Here is a 23,452-nt window from a genome sequence, read left to right on the forward strand (position 1 = left end):
TGATAAAGGGCTGGAGTCTGTCAGCCCCTTTAAGGGGACCTGCGGACCCAGCGATGCTCTGCTAAGGGAAAGTCCAAGCAGGATCCTAATGCTGCCACCTGTACTCTAAGAGGACTTGGACTTAGGCTGTTTCCTAGGCCTGCTTGCAGAAAATCCAGGATTATGGGTATATCCATGTTTGGGGGCTCACTCGGATCTAGATTACGGTATTTTGAGAATTTCCTCCACACTTTATTGTAAATAGCTGTGGTTACAGCTTTTACCCAAAGTAGTAGTTACTTTTTGTGAGAGCCCTTTTCCCTGAAGTATTATGCCTTCATCATCCAGGCTGCTGACTTCAGTTTCTCAGCTCCCGAGAAAGTTAGTGGACCCTGGAACAGTAGATCTTCCTTGACTGGTAGCTGGAGTGGGCCCTGGATTGCTAGGTTCTTCAGTAGGGGATACCAACGTCTCTTGTCCCACATAGGGGCGACTAGGATTACAGCTGCTCGGCTGACCTGAACCTTTTTTGAGGATATGAGGGTTCAGTGCAAAGGTTGGAAATGCATACGCCAGATCTATGTCCCAGCTCAGAGACAAGGCATCTAACCCGCATGAATTGTCCCTTGGATTGAGGGTATAAAAGTCTCGGCATTTTGTATTTGTGGCAAAGAGGTCAATCGGTGGTTGCCCCCACTGACACGTTGGGAGATGGAAGGCCTGTTGATTCAGACGCCATTCTCCTGGGAGGACGCTTTGCCTGCTGAGGAAATCTGACATGGGATTTATAGATCCCTTCTGGTGGATTGCTGAGAGGGATAGCACCATGGAATCTGCCCAGTGTAGTATCCTTGCCGCCAGCTGTTGAAGGTGCGGGTGTCATGTTCCCTGGGGTTCAGCCACAAAGGGCCTCCCATATTGCCCTTAGCTCCCTATAGTTGGATGAGCATGCAGCTATTTGGGAGTCCCAAGTTCTTCTGAAGGTTAGGTCCACTACTTGTGTTCCCCATCCCGTCTTGCTTGCATTCATGTTGATTGCTAGAGAGTTCTCGTGACCAAGGGGTACCTTTGTTAAGGTTACTCTGAGAAGTCCACCAGTGCAAGGACTATTTGACTTGAGAGGTCAGCCACACCTTTTTATCTAGGGACGTTTGCAGTTTGTCCCAACTGCCAAGGATAAACCATGGCAGCTGTCAGGTATGGGCTTGGCCTCATGGGACTATATGTATACAAGCTGTTAGTAGGCCCAAAGTTTCATTACATCCCTAATGGATACTGTTGTTGCTTGACATAGGGATTGGATAGGGTCCTTACTCTTGGATGGGGGGGGGGGGGGGGGCATGATTCCTGGATGCAGGAATCTAGGAGTACTCCTAGATATATCTTCTGAGTACCCGGGATCAGGTCTGACTTTTGTCTAAATTGGATGACTGTGTGTATAGTAAACAGACAAGACTATGGACAAGTCTGTACATATGGTTTCTGCGGATCTTGACACTAACAGCAAATCGTCCAGATAAAGGAAGATAACGATTTGATTTCTCCTAAAGTAGGCCATCATTTCTATCACTACTTCCGTGAAGACTCTAGGGGCAGTAGAGATACCGAACGGCAGAGCCATAAATTACATTTCCCATTTGCAGGGCAAATCTTAGATATTTGTAATGGGCGGCAGGTATTGGGACATGGTAGTACACGTCTTTAAGGTCTATGGTACACATGGCGCTGTCGAGATCTATTAGATCTGACAGTTTCAATTTTAAATTTTCTGTAGGAAATAAATTTGTTTAGGGCCTTGAGATTAAATATGGTTCTTAGAGAGCCTTTTTTTTTTTTATCATCAAAAAAACCAAAGGGGGGGGGGGGGGGGTTATAAGAGGCCCTCACCCCTTACCTGTTCGGAAACCTGAATAATGACTCCTAAGTCTTTTAGTTTCTAAATGCCCTTTATCAAAATTTTCCTGTTCTTGGGAAGAATCCTATCCAGAAGGATTTTATTCTTGTCCCCCGCTTCAAGGATTTTATCTAGGAAAGGACCGAACATGTACTCTCCCTGGAAAGGAATTACATAGAGCTTGTTCTTCGAAGTGACGTCTGCCCTTGCAGTATTGCTCAGGACTGCAGTTTTCGCACAACACATCTGACTGATTCCGCTGATGCGTCTACTAGGAATACTGTAGCCATCTTTAGAAGGCAGTAGACAATAACTTAGAAAAAAAAAAACCTGTGCTCCAGTAACCGGATAGGTGGAATGAGAAGGCAGAAGGAACTTACTTAGCAGGGGTGTCAGTGCAATTGACACCCCTGAAAATCCAGGTCAGCTTGTAGAAATAAATCTTGTCCAAGTTATGACGAGAAAGGTTCTTTATTCACAAGGTGCAACACGTTTCGGCTGAAACATCAGACTTTATCAAGCATACAGGATGGTTAAAACATGGTTAAATTCGTAGTGAACATAGCTGAATGAGTGGAGGCAGTGTCTGCTGGTTACCGCCCCTTGCGGGTCACGTGAGTGGTCACGTGGCTCGGGGGAGGATAATGAGGGGAAAATAAATAAATAAAAAAAATTATATATATATATATATATATATATATATATATATATATATATATATATATATATATATATATATATATAAAGGAAATAACTGGTGGCTGAATAAATCCCCTGAATGAATAACAGAGGAACGCTATGTGGAATGGACTCAAAGAGGAGCTGGGGGGGGGGGGGGGTCGCTACAGGAGAGCATTGGGAGTCACATGACGGCTCGTATACTGAAAGGGCGGGTTTTGGGCCGGAGAGTGACACATAGCAAGGGCACATGACTTGTCATGTGATCAGTAGGTCCTATACATGCATAAATGAGCTGAAGGAATGTTGGCGCTGTCAGGTGGTAGGCTTAGACAGCGCATTATGCAATCTATATGCTCAAAGGGTATGGCTTGTCTAAAAAAGGTGGATTTGGTGAGTAACACATGATGATGGATATAAAATATGCTTGGTTAAAAAATGCATATATTGGACAGAGAACACCGGATGCATTATTCCAGAGATTGGGCGAACCGCGGTGGAGATCATTGAGGAAAAATGGCTCTCTTTACCAAGACGACTTTCAGACCTCATCAAGCAAGACTCTTTCAATCAAATTGACTCGTTCAACATGTTTTCCTTTCAGACTCTAGATAAAAATTGGGACATAACCACTTTAAACTCTTTATGCTATGATGAATTTTCTGATATTCTTACCAATGCAACCAAACTGAAATATACACTAAAAGATATTATTGACAAATTATGGCGGCACAGTCTGGACTGGCTGTCCCTTTTTCTTTATAAAGAAAATAACATGGCTCCTAGAGGCCTTCGAGTAGCCATCAAACCTGCTTTCCATAACGACTCCCCCTTCTCGGGGAATGGAAAATTATGGTAGAGCCTTTCTCCGACCTTATGTTAAATAAGCTGATAGACAAACGAAAACAGTTTAGCAATGACTTATTACCCAAAGCCCTCTATTTGGGCCTGAAATGTGGGACAAACAATGTCTCCTTCATCTCCAACTTTATAGATAAAATAGAGAAAGAAATTACAACTAGGAAAATAAAAAAACTTCAGAGGGATTGGAATGATAAAAAAAGTAAAAAATATTTCCCATGGGAATACAAATCCAACCCACGCAAAAATACTCACATTAACGATACATCACAAAATATGACATGGAACAACTTTACCAAACATGATCCCATGAATAGAAGACATGATCGTCCCCTTAAGGACGATTATACTAATCCACACCTGAGAAACAATAGACAGGTCCGTCCTTCAGAATATGACCATGTGAATACTAGACGTGATTGCCTACCCCCCTACCGGGTCAATCAATACCCTCATGTCCCTCACCCCCCACCCCCAATTTGATAATCACATTGTTACTCCTTTTGGGATCTATGAACGGGATTTTCCTTATGGAATCAACTCCTCTTGGACGCCAAGAGATTGATATACTCGTAGAGCCCAACCGAGGTCTCAAGCTTGGTCAAAATACTCGACCAATAACAATCGATCAAACTCAGGATCATATGGCACACGGAATCCTCCTACAAATAGGAACCCCAGGATTGCAACAGGTTCTGTAAATGTTTCCACAAATAATACCAGTTTTTCCACTGAGCCTTGCCACCCACATACCTCTAATCCTCTTTCCCCTGTATCTACAATAACACCCATGCCAGCCAATAACCATCATATAGCCCCCATTTCCTCCACACAGGAGATTACTCAGGGCTCCCTAGATATGCCTATACCAATTATTGTACAACCACCATTGATACCAACCCTGAATTGTATTGCACCAGCTTTTGACAATACCCCAGGAAGCCCATCTGATCTAATTAAATTTTTGAACAACAATATATCTCCAAGTGCTCCATCTCTTGGGGATAGGAATACGGAACCGATAGGCCCTTTTGAAATTTCCACCCATCATAACGAAAGTAACACCATTGATCCTATAACTCATCTAGCTGTGAACAACACAGAAGAGATTGTTGCTAATACAAATATTTCCACGATGGAGCCTTTAGGGGAAAAGATACCTCGGTCAACTCCAACATGCGAATCACCAGAAGCACGACGCAATCTGTACAACAAAAAGGCAAAACATTGCCCCGACCAGTGGGGAATCATGCAGCGGGATTATCCAAGAGCACACACTTCTATTCATCTCCAAACCAAATAGAAAAAGACGCACCAAAAGGGGGAAATGGGCTGGGAGAAAAAAAACATAAGAAAATCTCTAACAACCCGGAAAACCCTATCTCCCCTAGCCAAGCCATGAAGATGGGGATTTTTAACATGTCTGACTATCCTCTAAAAATTGGAGAGGCAGAAATCTTATCAAGAGGCCTCTCTTTCAGTCCTTCGAGCAACCCAGACTCATTTGAACTTTTTCTAGATTTAAACAGCTTTATAAGAAAACTCACACTAAAAAGGAATTTTGCCATTAACAGCAATAAAATTCACCCCACCCCCTCATCCAATGAGGGATTAGATAAATTGATCCATACAGATACTATCACCATTACAGATCCAAGTAATACTGCTGACAAACCAATCACTACCAACTTAAAACTACCCAGTAACTTTTACCCGGTTGATGCTAAAGGCCCATACATTATCACATTCTATAATAAAGTTCTAGAAGACTTCAGATGCCTTACGAAAAATACTGAAAAAGACTACAACAAAATAAAGAAAGAGGGGAACCCCAACAGAAAACAGTGGAATCTCATAAAAAAAAACTAACCAAGAACAATAATCTAGTAAATCAAACAAGCAGATAAGGATGGGGGGGGGGGGGGGGGGGGGGGGAAAATTGTATTAATGACTATAGAATATTACCAAGAAGAATCCAACAGATCCTGAACGATAAAGAACAATACAAAACACTAACAGAAGACCCTACTCCCACCCTCTGTAAGAACCTGCACTTCTTGATTGAAGAGGCTTATGCCAACCAATGCATAACTAAGGACGAAAAACATTTTCTATCTCCTTCTCACCCAGATGTGGCCTATTTTCACATCTTACCAAAGATCCATAGGAGCCTTGAAAAACCACCAGGAAGACAGATTATTGCGGGTATAGGCTCCCTTACCAGCAACCTCTCAGAGTATGTCGATCGACAATTGCAGAGATTTGTGGTTCAACTACCAGCATATCTAAAGGACACTTACTTATTACAACTACTAGAAAACTTTACATGGAAGGCCACTTATACCCTGATAACTTTAGATGTCTGCTCCCTGTATTCCAGCATCCCACATTCTCTAGGTGTCCAAGCCACCGCATTGTTTCTAAAAAATGACACTCTATTACTACACAAACAAAAACAATTCATATTAAACAGTTTAGAATTTATCCTTCATAACAACTATATATATATATATATATATATATATATATATATATATATATTCTATCAAAGAAGGAAATCTGCATACAAAGACCCATTTCAAACAAGTGGACGTAAATCGCTTCCTGGACTTTAGAAGCTGCAACACAAAACAGTGGAAGACGAATGTACCATTTAGTCAGTTTAAGAGGATACGTAGGAATTGCTCAACCATGGAGACATTTGATGAACAATCCAAAATTTTATATAAAAGATTTGAGGAGAAAAAATACCCCAGAACTCTCCTAGATCATTCCCTTAATAGGGCTAAATTGGAAGAACGATCTCTCTTGACCAAAAAGGGGACACCTACACATTCGACTAATCCTCCCGATCTTTGTTTTATAACAAGGTATAACTCTAAACAAAAAGACCTCAGAGATATTCTTAAAAAACATTGGAAAATTTTAAAGAGCGACCCTTTCATTATGGATACCTTAGCTACTAACCCTAACCTAATTTTCAAACGGAACAAAACACTGGGTAATATTTTAGCTCCATCATGTCCTAGAAACAAGAATAGAAATAGAAATGCAAACACTAATCCCACACTTTCCACCATAAAAAGGGACCTATAAGTGTGGAGCTTCAGGATGCAAATGCTGTATGAACATCTGCCATAGGAGAAAACATGTGGATATAGGGCAACCGAACAATCCCTTTGAAATAAAATAATATCTAAATTGTGCCTCTGAGCACCTGATTTATTTGATTGAGTGCCCATGCCCGAACAAATACATTGGCCGGACAATCAATTCACTACGCACACGCATAAACCACCATCGACACAATATTAACAAAAATTCTCTCAAACATAGTTTATCGAAACATTTCTTTCACATCACAATTCTGATCCTTCTTTATTGAAAGTCACCTCTATTGAGCAAATTCCCAAGGCTGAATTCTCCTGACTAAAAGCCAAGGAGATGTTTTATATATATATATCATTTCAATACGTTACATCCCCATGGCCTAAATGAGGTCCTTGAAAAAAATTTAAGAGTAAAAAAATCTGAGAACAAATCCAATAACAACCAACTACCTGATTATCTATATGTTTGGTGTAACACTTCAGCTATATTTATCCATTTTGTTCATGCTACCACTATGATGTATATTAATTGTATGCTTTAGCATTATCTTTAGTCTTTTATGCAGTAATATTACTATTTTTTATGCATACTCATTTTTATGGATCCTATTGTCCGATGCGTGGTAGTTTTTATATTCTATTTGTTTTACATATAATAATTTTTAAATTATATCTATATGTATTTATATACATTTTTAATATTCACACCCATAAGTATTTACAGTTTTATTAGTCCTTAATATGCTATATAGCTGATTTTCTGCAGCACAGCTCACCTTCTGCCTCCCCCTCCCCCCCCCCCTTCGTTATCCCAGAATATGCTTGTTACAATAGTACACCTCGTATCCATTAGTGTTCTCTGTCCAATATATGCATTTTTTAACCAAGCATATTTTATATCCATCATCATGTGTTACTCACCAAATCCACCTTTTTTAGACAAGCCATACCCTTTGAGCATATAGATTGCATAATGCGCTGTCTAAGCCTACCAGCTGACAGCGCCAACATTCCTTCAGCTCATTTATGCATGTATAGGACCTACGGATCACATGGCAAGTCATGTGCCCCTGCTATGGGTCACTCTCCGGCCCAACACCCGCCCCTTCAGTATACGAGCCATCATGTGACTCCCAACGCTCTCCTGTAGCGACCCCCCCCCCCCCCGCTCCTCTTTGAGTCCATTCCACATAGCGTTCCTCTGTTATTCATTCAGGGGATTTATTCAGCCACCAGTTATTTCCTTTTTTTTTTTTTTTATATATATTTTTTTATTTATTTTATATTTTTCCCCTCATCATCCTATAATATCCTCCTCCCCCCTACCCCCCACCACGTGGCAACTCACGTGACCCGCAAGGGGCGGTAACCAGCAGACACTGCCTCCACTCATTCAGCTATGTTCACTATAAATGTAACCATGTTTTAACCATCCTGTATGCTTGATAAAGTCTGATGTTTCAGCCGAAACGTGTTGCACCTTGTGAATAAAGAACCTTTCTCGTCATAACTTGGACAAGATTCATTTCTACAAGCTGACCTGGATTTTCAGGGGTGTCAATTGCACTGACACCCCTGCTAAGCAAGTTCCTTCTGCCTTCTCATTCCACCTATCCGGTTACTGGAGCACAGGGTTTTTTTTCTAATTTATTGTCTACTGCCTTTGCTGCGCCTCTGGTATACATTCTACCTAGAGTCACCCTGCGATGCTCTCCCCCATTGGGATGTCACTCTGACCAGTGATCAGGATTCCTTGATGACACCATAGCTTCTACCGTGGATATCATTGCCTTCCAGGATCATTAGACGCACCGTGACCTTACACAGGGTCCGATACATCTGGGGTGAGTCCAATTTGATTTTCCTTTTCTTCTCTTTCTACTTCTCTCGACTCTGCCATTTTCTCCACCTCACATTGGAGCGCTAATCTCATTCTTCCACTCATCTTCAGAAGGGGGAGGCAGCTAGCTAACTCCTCTCTGGGAGCCCGTTCCTTGATCGAGCACGTCTCTGAAGCAGACCTGCCCATGGAGACCCGCACTACAAAGCGACTAACGGCTCGATGGCGGTGCAGGCCGGGAATGCAGGGACTCTGAGCAGTGTGCAGACCCAGCCTCTTCCCTCCAGGGGATCTTCGGCACAGCATGCCCTTGGCGAGTAGTCCCCAGAGCTTGCTCCACCTGGCCACCGTAGGGACAGGAAGACACTGAAGAGATGGTGGAAGGGGGAGGTGCTTTAAGGGCTCTTCCAGTCCCTACTGAGGTCAGAGGTCAACCTCCATATGCAAATGGGGCCATCGGGATGACGACCGGGAAAATAGAAGTTTCTATTGTACAATAGTAACCATTTACCAGTGTTCTAATATTTTAACCATAAATGTAATCTCATGGACGGCTCGAAACATCTTGTATACAAGTTTCATATAGAGAATCCAGAAAAGAAATCTAAGAAAACTTTAGGTTTGGGTATGCCATGTTTTATGAAACCACTGTAGAATACCTTTTTCCTATGGTTCAACAAACTGGTCTGCACCTTAAAGGGATTGTCAGCTGTATATGCATAGAATAACCTTGAAATGCTCCTTTTACTGCAGGTTTCTTTAATAGTTGGTGCTCCATGTGCAATTCATGAATACAGGGGATGATGACTTGCATAATAAAAATGACCCATGAGATCCAAATAACTGTTAAACTATTTCTTACTCATTTTTCATATAGTCAACATTTGGATATCACACGCTAAGATTTCAGTTGTGCTTTTAGGGTTGAAGTAATGGAGTCTGAACAAGAGCGTACAGCTACACTAGCATTTGTTGGGGGGGGGGGGGGGCGCTAAGAAAAAAAATCCAAATGTGTTACTCAACATATTCTATTCACCTCCATTGGCAGAAACGCATCGTTATGCATCAAGAAGCATATTGCAAGAATAGATAATGTGGAAGTACCCAAAAGGATGATCAGTTAAATAAATACAACACTTACTCAAGTTTCACACACACGTTACTGTTTGGAGTATTGCAACCTCGGCACTTTCCACATTCTGGGACAAACAGTGGGATGACTCTGTCACCTGTGAAAATAGTAGGGGACAGTCTTTGTAAATTCTGAACTGTTTAATGGTTATAATAGGTCATTGTACAGGTTTGGACTTCCATGTGTACTGTGGGATTTCTTTGCAGGATGTGTTGTATATTTTAATGGCACCCTTTAAGTGTACTGGGAGAAAAAAAAAAAAAAAATATCTATCTATAAGGCCGCCTGCAGACGGGTGGAAATTCCGCGGCGGGATTTCCGCCGCTGAAAGCTGCCATAGGATTGCGTTAACAAACACAATCCTATGCAGATGGACGTGGTTTGGCCGCATGACATCTCGCGCGGCAAACAAATCGTGGCATGCCCTATTTCTGCACAGAAACTTCACTCGCCGGCTCCGCTCTGCGCATGCACTGGCTGCCGGCACATGAAGGAGCCGGGGCCACGGGAGAGGGGAGTGCCCGCGCTGCTCTCTGCAAGGGCTCGGGTCAGGTCCCGCTGCAAGGATTCTCGCAGTTAGATCCGACCTGGCCGTCTGCAGGCGGCCTAAGAGAAAATGTAATTGAGCAATTTTGGGGATTTTGTTTTTAGAGCATTCACTGTGTGGTAAAGATGATATCTGTCTATCTAGTCAGTAAGATCATGGAAATATGTAATTTTAATTTTTTAAGTTAGGTTTTACTATTTAAAAAGTATGAATATTACATTATGCAAGCTTTTAAGGCCAATTAGGCCTCTTCAGCAAGCTAAGTGGCATCGGAAAACTAGCATATACTTTTTTTTAGTTAAAGCATTTGACAAAGTATCTTATACCATCCTTCTTATTTAAAAAATATGGGATTGATAAGGCAACTGTTAAGTGGATTCACAACTGGCTGAGTGATTTTACATGCTGCACATCTATGGGCAAGAATGTCTGAAGTGGGGTACCACAAGGCTTTGTTTTGGGATCAGTATTGTTCAACCTTTTATAAAAAGGACCTAAATGAGGGAATTGAGGGGAAACTAATCAAGTTTTCTGACAACACAAAGCTAAAAAAAGGATAGCTAACAAACACTGGAGAAGAGGGAGAGTGGATTCAAAAAGATCTGGACAACCTTGCAGTGGGCAGCAACTAATAGAATGATATTTAACAAAGAGAAATGCAAAGTACTACAGCTAGGCAAGAAAAATTATAAAAAGCACATCCAGAAAGGAATTGAGCTAAGCAGCACATGTGAAAAAAAATCTTGGATATACTAATACTAGAGATGAGCGAACACCAAAATGTTCGGGTGTTCGTTATTCGGAACGAACTTCCCGTGATGCTCGAGGGTTCGTTTCGAACAACGAACCCCATTGAAGTCAATGGGCGACCAGAACATTTTTGTATTTCGCCGATGCTCGCTAAGGTTTTCATGTGTGAAAATCTGGGCAATTCAGGAAAGTGATGGGAATGACACAGTGACGGATAGGGCAGGCGAGGGGCTACGTGTTGGGCTGCATCTCAAGTTCACAGGTCCCACTATTAAGCCACAATACCGGCAAGAGTGGGCCCCCCCCCCTCCCAACAACTTTTACTTCTGAAAAGCCCTCATTAGCATGGCATACCTTTGCTAAGCACCACACTACCTCCAACAAAGCACAATCACTGCCTGCATGACACTCCACTGACACTTCTCCTGGGTTACATGCTGCCCAACCGCCCCCCCCCCTCCCCCCCCACAGCGCACACCAAAGTGTCCCTGGGCAGCCTTCAGCTGCCCTCATGCCACACCACGCTCATGTCTATTTAGAATTGCGTCTGCCATGACGAGGGACCGCAGGCACACACTGCAGAGGTTGGCACGGCTAGGCAGCGACCCTCTTTAAAAGTGGCGGAGCGATAGCCCACAATGCTGTACAGAAGCAATGAGAAATAGAATCCTGTGCCACCGCCATCAGGAGCTGCACACGTGGGCATAGCAATGGGGAACCTATGTGCCACACACTATTCATTCTGTCAAGGTGTCTGCATGCCCCAGTCAGACCGGGCTTTTTAATTCATAGACACAGGCAGGTACAACTCCCTATTGTGAAGTCCCTGTCGACCCACAGCATGGGTGGCTCCCTGGAACCCACCGGCGGTACACAGAAATATCCCATTGCATTGCCCAACACAGCTGAGGTAGTAATGTTGTGCTTAACCCTTTCCAATCCAATTTGTATATGGTTTTCCTAGGGGGCTTACTCTTTTTCTGCCGTTATACAACGGCGCTATATGCTGGCTAAAGCCAGTACTGCATGAGCTGACACGTAGGATAGGCTCCGACAGCAGAGAGGCTGGCAATATACAGTAAGAGAACCCCGACGGACGTCTACCAACAACGGAGCTGTACAGCCTTAAACCCTAATGTCTTCACAGGTCACACAGTGGACTGGAAAGGGTTAATGCAGGTGGGCTTCGGCCCACACTGCATGCCCCAGTCAGACTGGGGTTCTTTACAAGTGGACACATGTAGGTTAAACTCCCTGTGGACCCACTGCCTGGGTGGGTGCCAGGAAGCCACCGGCGGTACATAGAAATATCCCATTGCATTGCCCAACACAGCTGAGGTAGTAATGTCGTGCGTAATACAGGTGGGCTTCGGCCCACACTGCATGCCCCAGTCAGACGGGTTCTTTAGAAGTGTACAGATGTATTAAAAACTCAGTGTGCACCTACAGCATGGGTGGCTCCCTGGAACCCACCGGCGGTACACAAAAATATCCCATTGCATTGCCCAACACAGCTGAGGTAACGTCAGCTGTAATGCAGGTGGCCTAAAAATTAATTTGATTACACTGTAGGCGAGGGCCCACAAAAATTGCTGTATCAACAGTACTAATGTACATCCCAAAAATTGGCCATGGCCAGCCAAGAGGGCAGGTGAAACCCATTAATCGCTTTGGTTAATGTGGCTTAAGTGGTAACTAGGCCTGGAGGCAGCCCAGTGTAACGAAAAATTGGTTCAAGTTAAAGTTCCAATGCTTTTAAGCGCATTGAAACTTATAAAAATTGTTCTGAAAAATTATTTGAGTGAGCCTTGTGGCCCTAAGAAAAATTGCCCGTTCAGCGTGATTACGTGAGGTTTCAGGAGGAGGAGCAGGAGGAGGAGGAGGGTGCTTTAGTGGAGGAAGCATACACCTCCGCAGATACCACCACCGAGCTGGGGCCCGCAATTCTGGGGGTGGGTAGGACGTGAGCGGTCCCAGGCTCTGACTCTGTCCCAGCCTCCACTAAATTCACCCAATGTGCCGTCAGGGAGATGTAGTGGCCCTGCCCGCCTGTGCTTGTCCACGTGTCCGTAGTTAAGTGGACCGTGGCAGTAACCGCGTTGGTGAGGGCGCGCACAATGTTGCGGGAGACGTGGTCGTGCAGGGCTGGGACGGCACATCGGGAAAAGTAGTGGCGACTGGGAACTGAGTAGCGCGGGGCCGCCGCCTCCATGATACTTTTGAAGGACTCAGTTTCCACAACCCTATACGGCAGCATCTCAAGGCTGATGAATTTTGCTATGCGGACGGTTAACGTTTGAGCGTGCGGGTGCGTGGCGGCGTACTTGCGCTTGCGCTCGAACACTTGCGCAAGCGACGGCTGAACGGTGCGCTGAACTACACTGCTGGATGGGGCCGAGGACAGCGGAGATGAGGGTGTGGGTGCAGGCCATGAGGCGGTAGTGCCTGTGTCCTGAGAGGGGGGTTGCATCTCAGTGGCAGGTTGGGGCACAGGGGGAGAGGCAGGGGTGCAAACCGGAGGCGGTGAACGGCCTTCGTCCCACCTTGTGGGGTGCTTGGCCATCATATGTCTGCGCATGGTGGTGGTGGTGAGGCTGTTGGTGTTGGCTCCCCGGCTGAGCTTTGCGCAACAAAGGTTGCACACCACTGTTCGTCGGTCGTCAGGCGTCTCTGTGAAAAACTGCCAGACCTTAGAGCACCTCGGCCTCTGCAGGGTGGCATGGCGCGAGGGGGCGCTTTGGGAAACACTTGGTGGATTATTCGGTCTGGCCCTGCCTCTACCCCTGGACACCGCACTGCCTCTTGCAACCTGCCCTGCTGATGCCCTTGACTCCCCCTCTGAAGACCTGTCCTCCTGAGTAAGCGTTGCGCACCAGGTGGGGTCAGTCACCTCATCGTCCTGCTGCTCTTCCTCCGAATCCTCTGTGTGCTGCTCCCTTGGACTTACTGCCCTTACTACTACCTCACTGCAAGACAACTGTGTCTGATCGTCATCATCCTCCTCACCCACAGAAAGTTGTTGAGACAGTTGGCGGAAGTCCCCAGCCTCTTCCCTCGGACCCAGGGAACTTTCGAATGGTTGGGCATCAGTGACGATAAACTCCTCTGGTGGGAGAGGAACCGCTGCTGCCCAATCTAAGCAGGGGCCCGAGAACAGTTCCTGGGAGTGTTCCCGCTCCTGAGCAGGTGTCATTGTAGTGGAGTGAGGAGGCTGGGAGGAAGGAGGAGCAGCAGAGGATTCGGATTTGCAGCAGTGGACGGCGCAGAACTGCGTGTTGACGATAGGTTGCTCGAAGCACTTTCTGCCATCCAGGACAGGACCTGCTCACACTGCTCATTTTCTAATAACCGTCTCCCGCGTGGACCCATTAATTGGGCGATGAATGTGGGGACGCCAGAAACGTGCCTCTCTCCTAATCGCGCAGCAGTCGGCTGCGACACACCTGGATCAGGAGCTTGGCCTGTGCCCACACCCTGACTTGGCCCTCCGCGTCCTCGGCCGCGTCCACGTCCTCTAGGCCTACCCCTACCCCTCAGCATGCTGTATTACCAGTGATTTGATTTCACAGGCAGGAAATAAATTGGCGCAAGACTGCAGGCCAAATATAATTTTTGCCCTTTTGGGAAAACGAAAGGCCCCACTGCCTCTAGTGAATGAATAATCTAAGTTTAATAACTGTGCTGTGTCCCTGCTTATGTGTCACAGAACGTGAGGGTAGCAGAGTTATTATAACTCTGGCAGAGCAGGTATTTTTTTTCCCAATTAAGGAAAGCAAATGGCGAAGCCAGCAGTAAAGCGTAGCTGGGTGCGTATGATTTAGCAATGTTTTTCACGCAGCTCAGACGTGTCCACCGCCCGTAAGGACGGACACAGGCTGGACAAATAGATTTGTTTCCACTTGTTTTTCCACCAAAAGGCAGCACTGCGTATATTCTATGAATAATAACTGTGTTGTGGCCCTGCCTATACAATTCTTTCCCTGCAGTATCAATGGAGGGTGGAATGCTCTGCAGAGGCGATTTTGAGAAGCCCAAAAAAAATGCAGCACAGCTAACAGCAGCCTGGACAGTACTGCACACGGATAAATATGGCCCTAGAAAGGACCGTTGAGGTTCTTGAAGGCTACACGCACTCCTAACACTCTCCCTGCCTATGCAGCACTTCTGTCCCTAATGCCAGGTGCAACGCTCTGCAGAGCCGATTTTGAGAAAAAAAAAAATGCCACTGCTAACAGCAGCCAACACACAGCTATCAGTGGCCCTAATAAGGACCTTTGGGGGGTCTTGAAGCCTACACTAACTACCAATTCTTTCCCTACAGCAGCTCCGGTATAAACAGCACTGTCCCTCATCTAACTCACACCGCATCTGAGGCGAGCCGCGGGAGGGGCCGACTTTTATATTAGGCGAACACCTGATCTCGCCAGCCACTCACAGCAGGGGGGTGGTATAGGGCTTAAACGTTGCAGGGGGAAGTTGTAATGCCTTCCCTGTCTTTCAATTGGCCAGAAAAGCGCGCTAACGTCTCAGGGAAGGAAGTGAAAGTAACCAGAACACCGCATGGTGTTCGTTACGAATAACGAACATCCCGAACACCCTAATATTCGCACGAATATCAAGCTCGGACGAACGCGTTCGCTCATCTCTAACTAATACATCACAGACTGAACATGAGTAAACCATGTGATGCAGTGGCAAAAAGGCAAAAGAATTCTGGGATGTATTAAGAGAGGCATAAAGTCTGGATCACTTGAGGTAATTATCCCCCCTCTACTCTTCCTTGGTCAGATCCACTTTAAAAAAGACAGACAAACTGGAGCGAATTCAGAGAGGCATTACCAAGATGGTGAGCGATCTGCAAATCATGTTCTATGAGGAATGGGTGAAGAATCTGGGAAGATTTAGTTTGCAAAAAAGTAGGCTGAGAGGAGACGTAATAGCTGTCTACAAATATCTGAAGGGCTGTCACAGTGCAGGGGAATCAGCCCTATTATCATTTGCACAAGGAAAGACTGGAAGCAATGTGATAAAACACAGATTAGATACGAGAACAAAAACCCACACACCAATTTTCTGACAGTGAGGGTGATCAATGAGTGGAACAGGTACCACTGGAGGTGGGAAGTTCTTCAATGGAACTGTTCGAACAGAGGCTGGACAGGCATCTGTCTTAGATGATTTAGTAAACCTCGCATCGAGCAGTGGATTGGACCTGATGGTCCCTTCTAGTTATAGCATTCTATGATCACAGGTTTTTCTAGCCAACATGTTACCATAGTATTTTGTGCTACATTGTAGAAATAAAAAAAAAAACAAAACACATGGATTGCACATAATTGACATTTGTGCGCTTTCTCCCCCGCCCCCCCCCCCCCCCCCCCCTTCAAGTTCACCTGAATGGGTGAATCTTTTCCATAAAACAAGTCAGAATAGTGCATGTGATGAGTGTAGTGGTCCAGTATATCCATTTCTGGCCCCTTCATAATGTCATATATGTCATGTCTTTTGTAGGTGGGCTGTACAAATTGTTTTGTCATTCTGTTATGTGTATTGCACAGCTGTAACAAGTAAGGAGTTAAGAGACTGGGAGATGCTTGCAATCATTTTGTCATGTCACGTGGTATGAGTGAGCTTATAAATGAGTGTTTTAGGCGTGTTGAGATTTCCATTGCTTCCAGGTTCTTGAGTGCCAGCCACATGAAGGTAGCTTTGACTCCCATGTGGTAAAGAATGGAGGAGAAAGAGCGGTTCCTGATCTTCTGTGTGTGAGTGACTGTGGATGAGTGAGTCCCAAAGGAGAGAGAGCATGATTGTGTCAAGTCGAGGCCAATTCCCCATGCAGAGGTACTCACCTACTGTTTTTCCAACATGGCCATTCTGTGCCTGGTATTACTGTGTAGAGGTACTATCCGATTGCTGTCTGCCTGCACGTCAATTTTGTGTAAATTGTGCCTCCCACCCAGTGTTTATTGCAAGTAAAGTTTTGCCAGGCCCTGACCATTCCCAGGGACCTGAAGTACGTTATACAAGTATGTGGCTCATTTATCTACCGCTGAGGGTCTTTCCAGTGGGTTATGGAATGGTGGCATCATCCATGACAACCCTTATACCTGTCCAAGTTTATTGGACATCACTCTCCAAGGGGTGTCTGGAAGAGGCCCAGCGCTGCCCTGGCCAAGGCTACGTGCATCCCTCTAGGAGGAAGCATGTTGTTGTGGACTTAAATCCCCTAACAACCGCTGATACGCCTTTTGATGGTCCATGTATAAAGAGAGATTGAGGGTCAATCTCTCTTCATACAGCATGGGCGTCAGCTTTTTATTACAGCTGACACCCACGGACAATAGCTGTAATCAGCCACGCGCCCGATTGCGGCCATTGACCCTTTAAATGCTGCTGTCAATTCTGACAGTGGCATTTATATCCCCCCAAGCCGTATGGATGTCATGGCAGCCAGGGTCCTACAGAAAGGCCTCAGGGCTGATTTAGTAGACTGCCTATCAGATTGCAGTATGATGTAATGATATAGCAGAAGCAATCAAAGCATCCCTAGTTGTGGTCCCCTAGGGGAGCAAAAAACACGGGTGGCATCCTTAAGGGGTTCAAATAGCTCAATTTATAGTGCAGATTTTTCTGCAGCATGTGGACAAGATTTCTTCAACTCCCATCCGCATTGTCTGTAATGTAAAACGTTACCGCAGTACTTACGATGTGCGGACGCACCTTAAGGGGAGCTAATCTTGTCTAAACAGACTTAAGCTTTAGTTGCTGTTGATTTATGTAAAAACTCCCCCCCCCCCCCCCCCCCTCTTCAATGAAATGCACCAATGTAAATGAACAAAAGCAAGAAAATACCAAGGGAGAAAATACTCATTTGAGAGCTAGTGCAGCACAATATTTGTCGATTAGGTGTCCTCAGGACAGGTCATCAATGGTTGTTAGGCCAGGATCCTGAAAGGTTGACCCCAGACAATCAGCTGACTGGGCGCTCGCTATCAGCGCTGGGATGTACAGCGGTTCGGAGTGGACACTGCTCCCACAACACCAGTGCTCATACCTGCACGTGCAGCTCATTGATTTTTATTGACACCAATCTACAGTTACGAGAGAGGGCCGTTATACAAGGGGAGTCAGAGCATAGGCTTCCACTTTAACCCCTGTGTATCCTGATGCTAAGAGCTGGCACCCAATTAACTGATTGGCAGGGGTCCCATGCAGTGGGCCCAACCAATCAACTATTACTGAGTTTTGGGGTTTGTATGGACGGGAATAGGGGATGGGGGGGCGGTGTTCAATCCCACACCATACAGTGTGGGTATTGGCTGTCTCTTACAGCCAACATCCACCCATAACAGCTCCAAATCAGCACTGCCACTGAAGTGTTAACCCCCTTTAAAATGCCCCCAACAATTGTGACAGAGATATTTAAAATCCCCAATCTGTTTAGGGGATCTTGAATGGCTTCCCCTACACCCCATCCCCATGATGAGATTGCAGGGTGCCAGTGTGGGGTGGGGGGGTGGTATTTCTGAAGGTCACTGGGGCTGCCAATTGCAGTATAATACTAAGATATTACATGCCACTATAGTAGTGATCAAATCAAAAGTTCATGTATGGAAAACACACACACACACACACACACACACACACACACACACACACACACACACACACACTTTGGAATTTTAAATAGTCTTTCGGTACATTAAATAGTGCAATTGAAAAATATAACTGGTCACAAAAAGTGGCCATGATTGCTTTGTCTTTAGTATGTCTATGGTAAGGTCCATACAACTATTCTGATTACTTCTGACTTACCTGGTTTAACATTAGTGACTCCCTCACCTACGCTTTCAACCACTCCAAGACCTTCATGACCCAAAATCACTGGAAATGGGGTTATCATTTTTTGATGAAGTACGCTGTTATCAGTTCCACAAACGCCAGAAGAAACCATCTGCAAAGTGAGAAAGATGCAACATAATGTCTGAGTTCTATAACCATGTGGTGCCTCATTGCACAACTGGACAAAACCAGGATCCAAGCGATAGGCGAGCATAGCTCTTATTGTATAACCTCCATGTTATTTTTCATCCATATGTCCTGAGGACATGATACAGCTGAGACTGGTGCTACTTCCAGGGAGCCTGGTGCTAGCAGAAGGTCTGGTTTAAGCAACCTGTTTTACATGTTAGTGCAAATTATCTGTAAATTATGTGTTTTGTTCATCCGTTCAAGTCGATATAATGAGAAACTAAACATAATGTGTAAAGATCAGAAGACCAACATGAATAATTGGAAGGTTCCCCTTCTATGGAGTGATCTATGGTTCGTGACGCTCATTTATACAGGCAGATAAGTCACTCACATACATTGTATAATAAATGAGAACGACTGAACAATCGGTCTTTAAACCAAACGATTAGCGAGTGAGCCGACACTGATTTTCATGCTTCCATGAAGAGGACGAGTGAACAAATTATCGTTGGCTGCATTTACACTAAAGGATCATCATTCAAATGATCCAGCAAATTTTTTTTGAGTGATAATTATTCAGCTGAAACACCTGAGAATGGTTACCAATTTATCAACTAGATTTAGGATAAATGACGCATACGACAATACCGCGGAACGTGCAGTCCTGGCAGTGGAGAAGGTGCTGCGCCACAATTCTTAAAAGGTTTAAATAGATTTAGCTTCAAAAAAACGTCATAGTTTCAGGTTGAATAGAAAAAAAAAGTCTGCAAATTTGAATATTTGCTATATTGATTTGGGATTATTTCAGGTTTTGTTTAATTCAGTACACATTGAGGCTGTCAGGATTCTGCTGGCCGCCCATGGAAATAGATAAAGGCTTACCTGCACTCAGAAGCCAGACACATGATAAAATAGCGTACTTGTAACTCATTTGTTCCCACAATGCACTGCAGAAAGCCAGCGGAACGCCAAGTTTAGCTTCAGGCTCACAAGGGTGTATTTGAATTTTGTATTTAGTTTGTATGGGGGGGGGGGGGGGGAGAAACGACAGCTCAGATGGTAGCGTATATCGGCCGGATGTGAAGACAGCGCCAATTTACATTTGTGTAAATAAGCCCTTACGCAGGGTTTCGTGCATCTCATAATGCATTACACACATTTGTGCAACCCCATTGACTTCTATGAGATCTGTCAGTGTGCAAATGCACCAGAAAGTAGAACAGGTTTTTGTTTTGTGTGACTGGGGAAAAAAATAAAAAATAAAAAAAAGTCACACGTAAAACAAGTCACACGTAAAACAAATCTATTGGCCGTTTACTGGCCCCATTTGTACAGGAGGTCAGCTAGGAAGATATTTGGAGAATTCGGCGACTGTCGGTGCAAGTGTATTCATGTCACTCAGCCGGCAGGATAGATTACTTTCTTGGGAGCGCTAGACTATTTACAGCTATAACTCAAGTCAAATAACTCCCTAGAGGCATATCAGATCACTCCCCCTATGTACTGAAATCCCTACAGCGGACGCACAGGCCACACAGACATAATTGGCACATGCACCTATTCTGGCTTAGCCCGCTTGGCTTAAAAGATAAGATTCCTGACCAACTTACTAGCTTTTTACAGTTACATCAACCAGATACGAATCCTGTATTGCTATGGAAGACACTAAAAGCTTTTACGGGGTGCCCTAAAGTCGTCTATTTCACATATTAAAGGGACCCTTCCTAACACAAGCGAGAGATGGCATCTCAGTATGTGCGACTAGAGGCGATATATGTTGCGGATCCATCTGCTGATAATAGGGAACAGTGGTTGGGGAAAGGAAGGCAATACCTAATCCTGCAAGACAAGGTCCATAGAGCATCCTTTTTTTCGAAAATGTCTTTATGAATTGCGAAACCAATCTAGTAGCCCATTAGCGCACCTGGTACATCAAAATTCCACATCTCCATCGATACTTCATATCCGATCTAAAACTGAAGAGATCCTACATGAAAAGAACCTGGTGGGGGGCGATTTCAGCGGTTTTTAGAGTGAGCTGTATGCTACTGGGTTCCATGCCACTCAGCAAAAGCTTGTGGACTATCTTTCTGGCCTTATCTTTCCTGTATTCACCCTGGCCCAGCAGTCACTTAGATGCCCCATTCACATTTTAAGAATTGTCAGAGGCCCTTTTTAGAAATATCCTGTGAAAAGTCACCAGGCCCCAATGGTCTGCCAATTGAGGTCTACACAAAACAAGAGATACTTGTTGACACTACCGACACTATTGGTAGCATATAATGCGGCTTACAACAATTGATCCAAACAGAACATAGGATTGTGGTGGGGACAGAGGATCGTGTGGCATTAAATGCCAATGATCTTATGCTTTTCATGCCCAATCAATGGACAGCAACAGATTTGGGTTTACACATCAACTGGTCCAAATCTGCCCTAATGCTAGTGTCCCTGCAGAGTCCCCTAAGGCTCATGGATTCTCTGAGGCCTTCAAATTACTAATGACTTCAAGTACTTGGGCCTTCAGATCACCAAGTACTGCCCATTATTGATGACCCATACAATTCAGCCCAGCATACTGGCCTGGAGCTCATAAGTGAAGCACAGACACCTTAACATTTTAAAGCCAGACTGCTTCTTGCAAATACAGCAATAAATATAAGGTACTGTTTAAGGTTTTGGCCAAAATAAGGAAGATCTCAACCCACATCAAGGGTCTTAGTTGTCTTTTGAATACCCCAATGGGCTCAGATACGCTGTAAACTTTGACAGCCACATTTAAACAGTTAACAGGGATAATCCAAGCTAGCTCTGGTTGTAGCCATTGCAGGTAGCTGGCAGAAACTGGTTGTGAAGCTGCTTTAGGGTGGGTGGCCCTTAAGGGAGTAAAAGTGTTGTTTTAATGACCTTTGGCTGTATACACTAAGACCCTATATATAAAAGCATGTTCCATCTGAAAAACAAAACTGAAGACGGGTTCTAGTTAGAGACAGGGGTTAAAAGTGCTTTCCCCTGTATGTTATGTGATTTCCATTGGTGAATTTGTGCTTTAAGTTGCATGTGTGTCCTCATTCATCACGGCAGTTCTGTGAATTAATGCATCACCCCACGTTATTTTTCACCAGGAGTAGTTTATTAGTGTGGCATAAACTGGTTGTGGACAGCCTTCTTGGCCATCTTGAATCACATTCCCTAGGAAATGGGCAGCCAGTGAAGGGATTGCCAGAGGAGAAGTGTGGGAAGAGGTGGATTAACTGGGCAACAGAGTCGATTATGGATTGGAGTGGTGGAAGAGTATTTGACTGTAGGCCGCAGAGAAGACTGTTGCAGTAGTCTAGGTGGGATATAAGGGCATAGACTAGCATTTTTGTTCACTCCAGGTTGATTCAAGAAACATTTAGAGTTGGGTGCAGCAGGGGCTTGTATGTACAGTTTTGAAGAGATGGTGAAATCCAAGGTTATCCAGGGGTAGTGGACTTGTGAGAACGGAAAAAGCGCGGAGTCATTAATGCCCCATTTATACGGGTAGACTGTTGGCTAAATGATCTGAATGGGCTAAGTGAGTGGGTGAGGTCACTGCTAGTTTGCGCTCATGCAGAGCATTTAGAAAGCCAGATCCCCACCGAGTATCACTCACTTCGCGTTTACACGCAGCAAGAAGTCAGCGATCCAGCGATGTTTTATACTGGTTGAAATGAGTGAATAAAAGAGAACTAAACGACTAGTGCATGATGGCTTTGCATTTGCAATGATTAATGCACATTTTCGTACATTTTTTTTTTTTTTGCATGACAATCATCTCATATAATTGGATCTTACGGGTGATTGATAATCCTTGCAGGAGAATTGAGCGAAAAACAGAGTTCACCCTCTCCCCACCCCATGGAGTTTAAAAATAGGGAGGTAAAAAGGAGGATATAGCTGATAGACACTACCGTTATGTTATATTGGTCATGATTCGACTTACACAACTCATGTAACCTACAGGATTTTCTCAGCAAGCCATGTACTACACATTTTAGTTACAGGTCTCCTACCTTTAGTCTGACTTCATGAGCTTTTGGTGGAGCCACTTCAATCTCCTCAAGGCTGAGAGGTTTAGAAGGTTCCCAGGCAACAGCAGCCTTGCATTTAATAACCTGAAAAACAAAGCCATTGTTTTGGTTAATGTTTCATATAATTATCTAAGGGTGGTTTCACATCTGTGCCCATCTGTGCCATTTTAAGCCAGGCTTGTGATGGACATTCAAACGCAAATGTGAAACCGGCCTATCACAATCATTATGTTGAACGTGGAAGACTTAACATTAAATTTATAACTAGCCATGTCAAGCCCGCCGACAAGGGCAGGGCTGTGGTCATAATGGACTCAAATACTTTAATGAGGTGAACAGACAGATAAATGATGTGGAGGTATATGAACTGAGAGGCAATCCAACTTCAGTTTCAGACACAATTAAAAATACTAAATTGATGAGGCATTCTTGTGGGGTATCATAAATAAAGCCCTCGCAGACTTCTTATTTAAGTCCTATCTAAGAGTTCCCAGTATTTATACACTTCCAAAGAGTTGTAAAAATTTGAAAGCGCCTCCAGGTAGGCCTATAATCTCCAGCAAAGGCTCCTTGTTTTGTAATGTATCTCGGTTCCTTGACCGGAAATAAAAAAATTTGCATTTTGTGCA

The 23,452-nt window shown here is 44.5% G+C and overlaps 1 protein-coding gene across 2 annotated transcripts in view; it reads right to left on the reverse strand.

Moving 5' to 3' along the window:
• Nucleotides 1-23,452, reverse strand: part of LOC136572943 (NADP-dependent alcohol dehydrogenase-like) — a 55,146-nt gene that overhangs the window by 26,412 nt on the left and 5,282 nt on the right. For both annotated transcript variants that reach the window (XM_066573986.1, XM_066573985.1), the window contains exons 2-4: nucleotides 22,806-22,907; nucleotides 18,610-18,748; nucleotides 9,504-9,591 (exon numbers count right to left, since the gene is read on the reverse strand). In XM_066573986.1, coding sequence (XP_066430083.1) covers nucleotides 9,504-9,591; nucleotides 18,610-18,748; nucleotides 22,806-22,907 — 329 coding nt within the window. The remainder of the gene's footprint in view (nucleotides 1-9,503; nucleotides 9,592-18,609; nucleotides 18,749-22,805; nucleotides 22,908-23,452) is intronic.

Source organism: Eleutherodactylus coqui, chromosome 7, assembly GCF_035609145.1.
Source record: "Eleutherodactylus coqui strain aEleCoq1 chromosome 7, aEleCoq1.hap1, whole genome shotgun sequence".
Lineage (NCBI taxonomy): Eukaryota > Metazoa > Chordata > Amphibia > Anura > Eleutherodactylidae > Eleutherodactylus > Eleutherodactylus coqui.